The sequence below is a fragment of the Apteryx mantelli genome, chromosome 4 (genome assembly GCF_036417845.1).
Source record: "Apteryx mantelli isolate bAptMan1 chromosome 4, bAptMan1.hap1, whole genome shotgun sequence".
NCBI lineage: Eukaryota > Metazoa > Chordata > Aves > Apterygiformes > Apterygidae > Apteryx > Apteryx mantelli.
In genome coordinates, this window is record NC_089981.1 from 37382802 (window position 1) to 37394975 (window position 12174).

Here is a 12174-nt window from a genome sequence, read left to right on the forward strand (position 1 = left end):
CCTCACCGTTGGCAGAGATAGCAGTAGGCCTCAGCTGCTGTTCTTGGTCTAACCCGCAAAAGTCTTTTTCTGCTAAACAGGGAGGAAAACATGGGCCGATAGGGTCCATCGGCAGCTCCTCCTCTCCTGCCGACATACTGGAAACGCGTGTTGTGAACAACAATCTCATATGGGTCTTCCCTCTGCTAAGCAGGGGGACTATGAACTGTGGAGCAAAAAGAAACAGCCGGATTGTCCACATTAAAATCTAGTAGTTGATAAGGAGATGTCTCTCCACCACTAACACCTGAATATCATACTTAATATAGAGGTTAATGTGGGGATTAACAGCATTAGGAAAGTGGTAAAATGAGGTCATATACAGAAAGTACAGAAGAGAGGACAGAAAGCTGAAGAGTACCAGGATATGTTTCTGCTCTGTTCTTGAAGTGACTGCTTCAAGAAACCAGTGGAAAAGATCAGAGGAAAGAGAACGATGTAACTACATGTCACAGGCTGTAGACTCATTTCATAAAATGACTCCAGGGAAATTCCTCTTTGATTGCAGGAAGGAAGTCAGCACTGATCCTATGGCATTGAGAAATTATGAGGTGGATCCAGAAAGGATATAAAATAAGAATAAAATATGATGTTGGAAACAGAAAAACAGGGCAATAAAGATTAAAGAGAAGGTGAGGTAAAGGAAAAATCATGTGAAGATGAGCATACAAGACAGTGCACATAGAACAAATAGAGAAGAAGAGGAAAATGGGGAAGGGGAGGCCAGAAAATGGAAGAAAGGAAAAAAAAGAGTTCCTGAGAGGTATAAAGCATTTTGGTGCTAGTCCAGTATTGATTCAAGTGTTCTCCGAGATCAGGGCTACAGCATCTTTCAGAGCCAATTCTAAAATATGCACTTCTGTGAATCAAAAGAAGTTTACAGAACATGGAAAAATCAGCTACAACACATTAAAAATTTGCCTAAGCATGTCCAAAACTCTGGAAAATTGCTCCTAAGGGATAGATGAAACACATTACTGAAGATGAGTTTGCACTGCTGCGTTACTGAAGAAAAGTGAAGAGGATGTTGGTAACTCAGAAGGAAAAAGTGTAAGAAAATGAAAAAAAGTTAGAACACGGCAACCCACAAAAGATATTTCCTCAGAAAGACTGACTGCAATGACTACCAATTAGCACCCAAGACATTTTCTTTTAATGTGATGTAGGTAATGCCTAGCCAACATCAATCCCTACCTTGTCATAAGTTGCAAAGACAAATCCTAAAATTTAGTAGATGAATCACCCTGTTGAGTGTCCCTGCACCAACTGCAGCCCTGGTGACCAACAGGGATTTCTCTTGCAAAGGAAGCCGGCACCAGCTGGTATCAGCATTCACTTCCAGCCCGATGGTCACGTGTGACTTACTCACAGCACTGTGCGGAGATACTCCAAAGGGGTAGACTGTCCTGAGCAGATCTTGATGGACGCTGTGTGGAAACATTAGCTATAGGAGAGAATCAGTGGTATAGTTCCCCTGCTAAATTTCCTCATATAGACAAGGCCTTTAAACAGATTGTGGTGTCTATATTCCCTCATTGACTTAGAATGATTTTCCTCCTATTTTTCCAGCTGACTTCTGTGGGTACGTAGCCTTCAGGGTTGCTGGCATCTTTTCACAAGTACTTATAAGAAACCAGCAAAAATAAGAACTAAAACTCACAAACTTCAAATACAAAACAGAAATTGTTGATTGAGAAGGGACAAAAAGTGCAGGGAAGCCACAAATCTGAATAAATAAGCATCAATTTTATTGAATCATGAATAATTTAAGACTGGTACAATCATCAGCTTTATTCTCGATGACACAGGGGCGGGGAAGGGGGAGAAACAGGGAGGGTGAGAAAGGGGAGCATGATCTCAAACAGACCATTCACAAATTCCAATCCTAAATGAGAACTGAAAATTAAATAGGGAGAGGAGCAAATGGAAAACATCATAAACGTACACAAAATACTCAATTCCTAGTTTTTCTCTTTAAAAATGGCTAGAAAAAATTCATCAAAATGCAGCACTTTTAATCAAATATTTACATTTCTATGTTACAATGAAAAAATGTACATCTTATAGAACATATTTCATAAACTGTTCCACTGGAAACGACTAGATCAAAACAGCAACCTTCCATTTAATATCCACAAAGAAAGATTTTTTTGTTTTGTTTTTGTATTTTTCTTCAAAGAAAACTGCCACATTTAGACAAGATTTAATACACATAATATCGAAGTTAAGCATCAACAATGAAATATCAGCTTGCTTTTTTCCAAAATGTACAAAAAGGCTAACCAACCCTCTCCCTTCCCTTCCCCAAATAAACAACATCTCATTTATGGCCTGTATAATTCTTGGCAGTTCTGACAGAAAGAAAACTGTTCATACTTTCAACTTATAACTCAACATGAATGTTGCATAGAATCTTGCATTTTTTTTTTTTAAACAAGCCAACTTCGTAGGAAAAAAAGGCAAAAAAAGGAAGCATTTTGAAAAAAGCCTTAAATGAGAGCAAAGCCACTTAAAGAAAGACTTGAGCTATGAAAAGTCCTGATAAAAAAAAAAAGTTAGAAACGTGCACAACAGGTAACCCTGCTTCCCGAAGTTTCAGAAAAGACATTGTATTGTGATGCTTAAAATGACTAGCCTACTTGAAATTGCCTCTTACTTACTGTAATCCAAACTAGTGTCAATAAAAAAGTAATAGAGCAATAGAAATTTTTTCCTGAACTTAAGCACAGGATTAAAAATGAGAAAAAAATACCCCATTCCTCACAAATAAAATACCATTTTAGACATGTCTTATAGGACACAGTTAAAAGTTAGCTGAGAATTTTTCTAGGATATTAAGTACATTTAAAGCCCTCGCCCTGCAACTGGATATTTTACAGGCACATGCTCTAGCTGCATGGATTCAGTTGGAGGATTAGGTACCCAGATTCACAGTAGTAGCAGGTAAAGTCAGTGCTGGGAAGCAGAATTGTCAAGACTGCTGAAAAAAATTAACCTCTCTTCAAATCATCAGCAGCATGCTGTGTATTTGATTCCATACAGATTTGTCCCATTTTTACAGTACCAAGAACTGGACTAGGAACATTGACTGAGTAAGCCTTGGTATTTCATTCAATGAAATAATCAAATAGAATTCATAAGCTTAAAACAGTAACGACACCAAGCTCTTTTCCCCCTCCCCCATCATTAAAATATTTTAATTTTTCTTTTACAATATTTTTCTTTTAAAAAAAAAGTCATCAGCACTTAAAAGTTGTAACAGGAGCAGATTCAAGACCAGCTCAATAAGACAAAATAAGTACAGTCATGTCACAGAAAGTCATGAGGTATAATAAAACTATCCTCTCACTGAGTCACAGAAGCATGAACTTGTCTGTTACATTACTTTAAACCCACAAGGATTAACAAGCTCTTAAAAAAGTGTCTGTAATAAGTTTTCTTTCTGTACAATGAAAAAACCCAGCATATTCCTGTAATTTATTAATGACGGCATTTATTATTGTTGAAAAGCTTTTTTTCCCCTGCATGGGTAAAACAGCTCTTCAGTGATCTATTAGCTGCGGATTGATATGAACCTGAAAAGTTTTCTCATTTCCCTCCTTTTTTTGTCACATTTAAACAAATTCTAATATCTCATATAAACAATATTCACAGCAACTTATGATATTTCAAGAGATGACTTTAGCCCTGTTTGTTTATTTAAATAAAATCCCATAAAATACAGCACTAATTTAATCAACACAATTAGTACAAAATAAGGCATCGCTTTAAAATTCAGCACCAAAAGATAGCTGGAAAGGCTAGTACAAATCAATACTGAGGACTGAAATTCTTGCTGAGGTACAGCCTGAGACAGCTGACACTGTGGTGATGGTGTTGTAAGCATTTGCTTCCAAAAAAAGGAAAAGTGCAATTCATTGCAAGGTGTTCTTGTTCCCCAACAGAAGTACAAGCCTTAACACTGATAGTGTAGGTGTGTGCGTTCAGAGAGGAGGAGAAATAAAAGCAGGTTCACAGCTCTGCCAAAACTCAAGAGCATGGCCCAGCTAAAGACTTTATGGATGCAGTACCTTCCCTCCTTTTTTCCAGACCTAGATACTGCTAAAATACTATTTTCTGCAGTTAAGAGTAGTAGTCATGGAAGTAAATGTTGTCGCCAGAGTAGCACTGGAACTGTCACAGAGCTGAGTTTTAATTAACCCATTTATGGTTGTGCTGATCAGAACAAAAACTCTGACCCCCCCAAAAAAGTTTTCAGAAAACAGCTGTAACATTTCATGGCAAGAATTAAAAACGGAAAGTCTGATTAATCCCTTCAGGGGTGCAGCTGACCTTCGTGCGCGGGGCCGACCATGCCCACGTGCTGCCTTAGCTCCGTCGCAGCTGTAGGGCTGCAGGGGCATGGCCCTTCCACCAACTCCTGCAGAGGCATCGCAGTCGCTCTCATCACTGTAAATCACGTACACCATCACTGAAGTCAACTGAGTTACATGGACCTAAGTGCGAGGAGAATCAGGCCCAGAATATCAACGGGCTACCTGATCTTTAACATTTAGTAGGATTGTTTGTTACACAGTGTTTGAAAAAACCTGATTTGTTCAGACTGTATATATATTTATATATATTCCTATTTATATATAGTATACCTTTATAAATACACAATGAAAGCAAGCCAAGGTCTCAGACTGGCAAGGAGAGCAGCGCTTTTTCTTTTCCCCTCTTTTATATTTTTTCAAACTTCCCTGTTTTGCAGCTTTGCCTTTCATGGAATATTATTACCAAGGCAAATAATATTGTTATAGCACCAGAACTATACGAAGCTGAGCTTAATCTGCAAAGCTGATTGGTAAAAGTCCAGCCCTCACCTAAATGTGTTTGGTCAGAAGCAGCATAGGCAAAAATTTCCTCTCCCCTCTCTGTCTGAACAGTACATGGCACAAAGCTGTTTGCTTCATAGTTGTGAGGTTCCCCCCTCCTTTTACTTTTTTCTTTTAAAATGATGATTATTTTTACTGTCTTCAGTATCTTAGGCATGAGAGCTTACAGCAACTAAACAGAAAAAAACCCCCAAAGGAATAGTGCAGTTCTTATTGTAAAAGGAAAAACAATACAAAGGTTGTTTGGGTTGCCTGCACCCAGGTTCAAGACTGACTCAAAAGTGTCTTGTTCTTGCAGCTCTAATACTGAGATACCAGCCCAGCCCAGCCCAGGAACATGTTCTTTTCATGAGTTTGTCATCATGATTCTTGCAAAGTGGGACAGCAATAATGGAAATAAGTTATTTCTATCTGATGAAGATCACAATGTTGACTCCAGAGATGAATCAAGGATGTCGTCATGATGGCTGTTGCTGTTTGAGTCACTGTCGTAACTCTGGGGACTTGAGTAGTTGGCTGCTTCTTGCAGTCTCATTAGCATATTCATCTACAAAAGCACAGAAGTTCAGGATTATTTGTATTCTGAGGCAGAAAGAATATCCACTCCATATAAAAGTCACAGTGGCACTCACTTTGCCAGTGTGTAACCAAGGTAAGGGAGAAGACAGCTGAGCTAATTACTACTGACTATATGAAATGAGATATATTACATGTAAAACATGTCATAGCAGCATGCAAGTTAGCCAGTATGCTATTCCAGTAAAGGTGAAAGTAAGATGACTGATGCTGTCTACAGCTGTACTCCCCAGGACTCTGCAAGCATCCTTCCACTATCTTGCTCCAACTTATGGAAATACGTACGCAACAGTTAAAGGAAGCCTATGTGAATGTGCTTGCACGTAGCTTGATATTTGTGTATATATACATGAGCTAGTGAAACCTGTAACACACTTATTCAGTACTCCCAATTGTCCAGAAAAATGTACACCTCAAAAGAACAGCTTCAGGGCATTCATAACTTGCACAGCAGTTTCAATAACCGCCTCCCATCGGAAGAAATGTATATCAAGTCCAACTTCTAGCTAAAAGTATACATTCTATACAAATGCATGTTAACATTTCTTTACAATACTTTCTGATTCATAAATTAGACCCCAGTCATGGAGAGCACTACTTTGTATATACAGTGGAAATCTCAATTTTCATTTGAGAAGAAAGAAAACAGTTTCAAGAATCATTTGAAGCAACATGCCTATTTTGCAATTCTGGCAAAACAGGCTAAATCAAATGGGTCCACTGTGTTATTCAAATATGTGTAATCAAATCACTCATTTCACAAACTTTATTATGCACACACACAGCAGAGATGTGCAAATGTACCTACCGAATTTCACAGTGTAGAAATTAAGTTTATTATACATTTTGCCAGTCATTCACAGCTCATATCCTCAAAAAATGAATCTGACAAGCTTCTGCCACTGTTTCTTACAAAACTTTATGGTCTTTCTGTGCCAATGCACATTCCATGGGCTGACTTTATGACTTCCTGAGAAAGATTTCCTTCTCATTCTAAAACTCTGAAACACTTATCAGCTTGTACTTTATTATTTTATTCCTGTTTCTAATCCCCATTAACAAGGAAAACTAACCAGTTCTGCCATTTAAAAAATGAGAACTTACCAAAGGATCTCCTTCAGCATCACTCACTGGAACTTGTTTGCTGGTTGAGCCTTCCCTTGACATTGAGTAGCCATCAAACCCCACATCTTCAGGCCGCAGCTGTAGTAGAGGAGGCCACTCATGGTGCTGTGGGGTGGCTGCCCAGGGATAAGTGTCCATTACCCATTTGGCAGGATCCTCCCAGGGAGCTCTCCTCCCATACAGCTGGAAAAGTGCAAAGGCATCTTTTAAAACATTGCTGTTAGTCTACCATTTTACTCAGCACTTATGTAACCAAAATGAATGTGCCATGATTACTCCACTGCAGAAAAAGTTTTCAAGTAGAGTTGAAGAAAAATGAATGAGATCTTCACCATCCAAATGATACACAAAGTTTAGCTATTTTTAATGGCAAATGACTTGGAAGAGGCTGACCAGCTCCTTTGCAAATGCAGCGCACCGACACCATTTAAAGAAAAGGAAACCTGAAAATAACCTCACTTCAGAAAGTTTTGGGCTCTTCTTCTGATTAAATAAGGTAAATACACACTAGAGGCCATTAACATTCATATCTACTTTGCAACAGCAGCTGGGTTACCTAATTTTGCTATCACAGTGAACCTGCACAGGAGGAAACGTGATACCTGTCATCAAGCAATAATGAAGAATGTCATAGCAAAGGTTTTTCAAGACAGGGGAATTTCTCTGTACTCAACCAAGAAAGTGCCAGAAGAATTTGGCTATGTTCATGTTCCTATTTTAAGTAGGTATGCCCTACTTCAAAGACATCTTCTGTTTTGAACAGACTGAGTTGCTGAGTCCCAACTTATTCTACTCCTTGGTCTATTCAGATAGGTTTGCCATAATCAGATAAAAAAATCAGATAAAAAAGAAGTAGAAGTTCAAATGATTTTCAGGTTTTCACTTCTGCTTTGTGATTTTCTGGGCCAAACAACTTTCAAGAATTGAACATCATCACTGTCATTTTATCTCTTGAATTCAGAGAACTCTCACTTTCCTATACAACACACGGTGGGAAAAAGCAGGGGATAGAACAAGGAAACTTTACAGCTCTTTGAAGGATCTAAGACTACCTCACCTTCCTCATCTTTTTTTCCTTTTTTCTTTTGGCATTCATTTTATTATCCTCCCCATTGCCAAATGGGGAAAGTTAGGACAAGTTTTTGAGCTTACCAGTGCTATTCTTTACATTGGCATAAATCATCGGAACATTCTTGCACCACAGAGGCTAACTACTTTTTCCAGTCCAAACAGGCCCCCAAAATGCTGCATCTGAACAGAATGCAAAGGACTGACTTCAATGAGATGCATGGTTCAAGAATCCAAAGATGATTTTTCTGCACTGCAGCAGAGAGTTTCCACACATATGCATCAGGCAAGTGCTGTCAGAATGGCACTTTGACAAAGATTCCTAAGCAGTATTACATAATGATAATACCTTTCATTCGAAATTTTGTCTGTAGTTCACAGCCTAACCCTTTCCTTGAAAATTTGGTTCTGTTAAAAAACACAGGCTAAAGGAAGTCTTTTATCTATTCTGCTAGAGCCTTTCTGTAAGAGTTATATGAAACTTAAGTTTTACTTAAACTTAGATGGTGGGTGTGAATGCAAACTCTGTAATACATGGCAGTCAAATTCCATGCAGAAATCGTGAAGCATTAAATTTCTTTAAATACCAGCACCTGCTTTACTCTGAAACAGAACCCCATCAGACACAGCACAGAGCACATTTGTCCAGTAGGTGGTGCTAGGCAATCTTAAACATGTCCTTCTCTCACAAAGGAAATAGTCTTCATAATCCTCGAGCTGTAGTATATTATTTCCCCAACATAATGTCTTCAGGCTGTGGTAAACCAGATCCCCTATTTTAATCTTGTTCCTGAATTTATGAACAATACATGACAGTTGCTAAGTGAAGAGAATTTTATATTTTTCACACAGTCCTTGCTACCTAGAAGGTTCGTGTGTTCCTAGTTCACTTCTGAAAATTAGTTAGTAAGTAAAATTCCCACTTCAATATATGAAATAATCACGTATCTTCAGCAGCTGAGAGCCTGAATCACTAACTAACTATTCCCTTCCACAGCAACCGCTTCTGTGTATCCCTTTCACAGGCATGTTTTCTAGAGTGAGGTGGTGTATAATATTAGGAGGCAAGAATCCCTCAGGTTGGTTCTCCAAGCACCAAAGAAAAAGCACTAGAGTGTGAGCGACTGTGGCAGGAAGCCACAGGGTCCCTGGGTCCCCTTTTTATTGGTGCTGTATTCTCAGTCAACACAACAAGCAGCAAGAACAAGGGTTTGATATAACCCTATAATTTTTACATCCCTGTTTTGAAGAACAGCAAGCTCAGCAGCTCCAATGGGAGCAATTATTGTAAGGATCCATTTGGCTCACTTGTCTTTGACCCAAAATAGTTCTCTAAATGAGAAACAGAAATATAAAAATAGTTTAGTTTAGATCCACAGAGATCAGAGTGAAATCAGCAGTCCACCCTTCCTTTCTGGCAGGCAATTTCATATGGGAAGATGTGTTCTCAAAGGAGTCTTTGTGGGTGTGGGGGACAGAAAAACCCAAAATGAAACACACATTTCTAAGCACAGCTTGTTAATTAGCACAACCCTGGCTACTCTTTGAGGACTGAAGTCAGATTCTTATCCACAAACTCAGCAAAAGAAAAGTTCTAGAATAAGCTGAGAAATTATTTAAAGGCAACTTATTAGTGATATTTGGGGAAATAGGATCAAAGCAGAAAGAGAATCTAAATCAAAAATTGAGAAACTAAAATCCTTAGACTTCGAATGCATGCCATTCAAGGAACCAAAAGCAAGATGCAGATAGCAGGCAAAATAAGGAAGCAAGCAGATCGTTTTATTAATTGCTATTCTCTTCATTTTTGTTATTAATGTTTCAATGATTTCCACACCTACAGATCAGCTGATGTGAGAGCCCCAAGCACAATATAATGAGCTCCAGTATCACTGTGAGTTATCAGTTTTCTCCATTTCAGAAGAAAATAAAGTCACAACCTGTCCCTTCCCTTGTTTTAGGGCAAAAAGATTACTGGTTCCTATTACCTTCCTTTAAAGGAGCCCCATAAAGAAGTTTCAAGTAAAGTGGTTCTACTTTGCATTTTCCCTCTTCTTCTGGATGTTAAAAAAAAGTCCGAGAGGTTTTCTGTTCTATTTTAGCGAAGTACTTTTATCTGTGTTCTACTTTAGGACCTATCATGTTCTTTATGTCTAAGCGCCTACCACAATCATCTCAAAGAAAATGAGGTCTGAAGGCACTGATGAAATTCACATGGTAAATACAGTTTCCAGAAATTTTGACCAAAACCTGAAGAATTCGCCTATTCATAGAGTTCTGAGGAGCCACTAGTAAAATCTCAGTTTTCTATGAAAGGGCTATCCTCACTCTCTGCTAAGTTGTATAAATCCCTGCTGCAGAATTAGCAAGCAAAACATAAGCTGCTTCTTAACCAGACAACACAAAATCCTTCTCTTTTTAAGTACTCAGACTGCTGTGTCTTCATTCCTTCTCCGTTCTCTGCCAGCTACTCCAATGCAGACAAGAGCTGAATCTCTGATACAGAGAGAGTATTGTACAGAAAAGAAACACAACAAAAAAAGCAAAGCAAACCAAAATCCCAGTATTTTTTAAACAGAAAACTTGCATACTTTTTTACATATCATAATGGCAAGTCATCCTGAAGAATACTGTAATGTTGAATCCCTAAGAAGTATCAGAAAGGAAAGGACTATTCTTCAAAAACATGAAGGAACCATGCCATGATACAATAATCACAGAATCACAAAATAGTTGAGGTTGGAAGGGACCTCTGGAGATCATCTAGTCCAACCCCCCTGCTCAAGCAGGGTCACCTAGAGCACGTTGCACAGGATCGCATCCAGGCGCGTTTTGAATATCTCCAGAGAAGGAGACTCCACAACCTCTCTGGCCAACCTGTGCCAGTGCTCTGTCACCCTCACAGTAAAGAAGTTTTTCCTCATGTTCAAATGGAATTGTCTGTGTTTCAGTTTGTGCCCGTTGCCTCGCGTCCTGTTGCTGGGCACCACTGAAAAGAGTCTGGCTCCATCCTTTTGACACCCTCCCATAATTCCAAAGAGCCCATAACTTCTTTGACTTATTTCTGTTTTAGAAAGACCTCAGACAGAAATCTATTTGATGGAGGACAGTTAATTCTTCTTACTAATAAAAACCTGTGTCTTGCTTATAGTTTGATTCTTTCTAGTCCAGATGTGTCATACATCTACTAGACTTTTACTCCAAGACTAAAGCAGAAATCTCCTGTAGACCAAGTCACATTTTTACTTCCTCTTGAATAAACTGAATAGTTTGATCTTCTCATCTTTCTCATTGAACAATGTTTTCTGTATCTCAGACAATACCTATTGCACTTTTATGAACACTTTTCACTTTTTCAACATCCTTTCCGAAATGTTGACATTACAAGTTTTAATCCCATTCCCTAGTGAGACTTTTTGCAAACAGTACTATCCTCTCCCTACCTTTATGAGATACAATTATAGATTATGCCCTCAAAATGACATTTGTCCCTTACCAAACCACAAACTTCCAATGCATTGTCAAAATTAACTATTTATTCTCCATTAATTTTTAGCCCTTTTTCAATCTTCCAGACTCTCAACTGTGACCTACCTTTTTTGTTTCTATACGTGTGATCTTGCATTTAGCTCTACTAAAAAAAAAGTAACTTTAAAATGAGCCCATCTTACTAGCAGATGCTGCAAGGAGAAAGCTTCAGATTGCCCTCTGTCCTGGCTCTTCATGTTATGAAAATAGAGGGAGTTCTCCCACAGAAAAGCTTTATTAAAAATAATTTCATGCATGCAATTCCCAGAATTTACTGATTTTTGATTATGCTATCTCCAAAACTGCCCTTTAAAATATGTGCTGCCATGCTTATCCTGTGAACAGAGAACTGAAGCATGAATGACCTTTTGGTCATTTTTTTCCATAGTTGCATAGCAAGTCAGTAGCAGTCTCATGTTGAACCCACCTCCTGATTCCAACATGTACTTACAGTCAGGGTCACACAGACACACTAAGAATTGTGTGGTAATGCCTAAAACTGTCCAAATTGCTAGAGAATATGAATCAGATACTAAGTATAGGCAATTAATGAAAATGTCACTATAGGCTCCAAAAGAATTACGAAGGAATCCAATCAAAAATTCATCCTGTAAATTGAGAAATAATTGAAATGTCACTGATATTGATCCTATCACTCATTAATATGTTTCTCTCCGTATATGGCTTTGTTCCTCCTCTGTTGAAAAGATCTAATTTATAAAGGAAAATCATACATAACTCAAGTTAATGACCGCAAACATGCAGATACACAGTTTCAGATACACAATTTTCAGGTGTGCTTCTGGAACAGATTATTGAAAGATATTCAGATGCCTAACTCCCACTAAAAATACCAACAGTTTGGCATCTAAACACATTTCAAAAATCTAACCTGGACATTTGGTGCTTCCACTCCATATTTCAAAATGGCTTACATATGGAAAAGAACAATTCCTCCTGA

General features: G+C 38.3%; 1 protein-coding gene across 1 annotated transcript in view; it reads right to left on the minus strand.

Annotated features, from left to right (window-relative positions):
- Window positions 1-1764: 1764 nt before the first annotated feature.
- Window positions 1765-12174, minus strand: part of NAV2 (neuron navigator 2) — a 247619-nt gene continuing 237209 nt past the window's right edge. Inside the window, exons 39-40 of the mRNA XM_067296249.1 lie at window positions 6597-6800; window positions 1765-5463 (exon numbers count right to left, since the gene is read on the minus strand). Of these exons, the coding sequence (XP_067152350.1) occupies window positions 5338-5463; window positions 6597-6800 (330 nt within the window). The 3' untranslated portion in view covers window positions 1765-5337. The remainder of the gene's footprint in view (window positions 5464-6596; window positions 6801-12174) is intronic.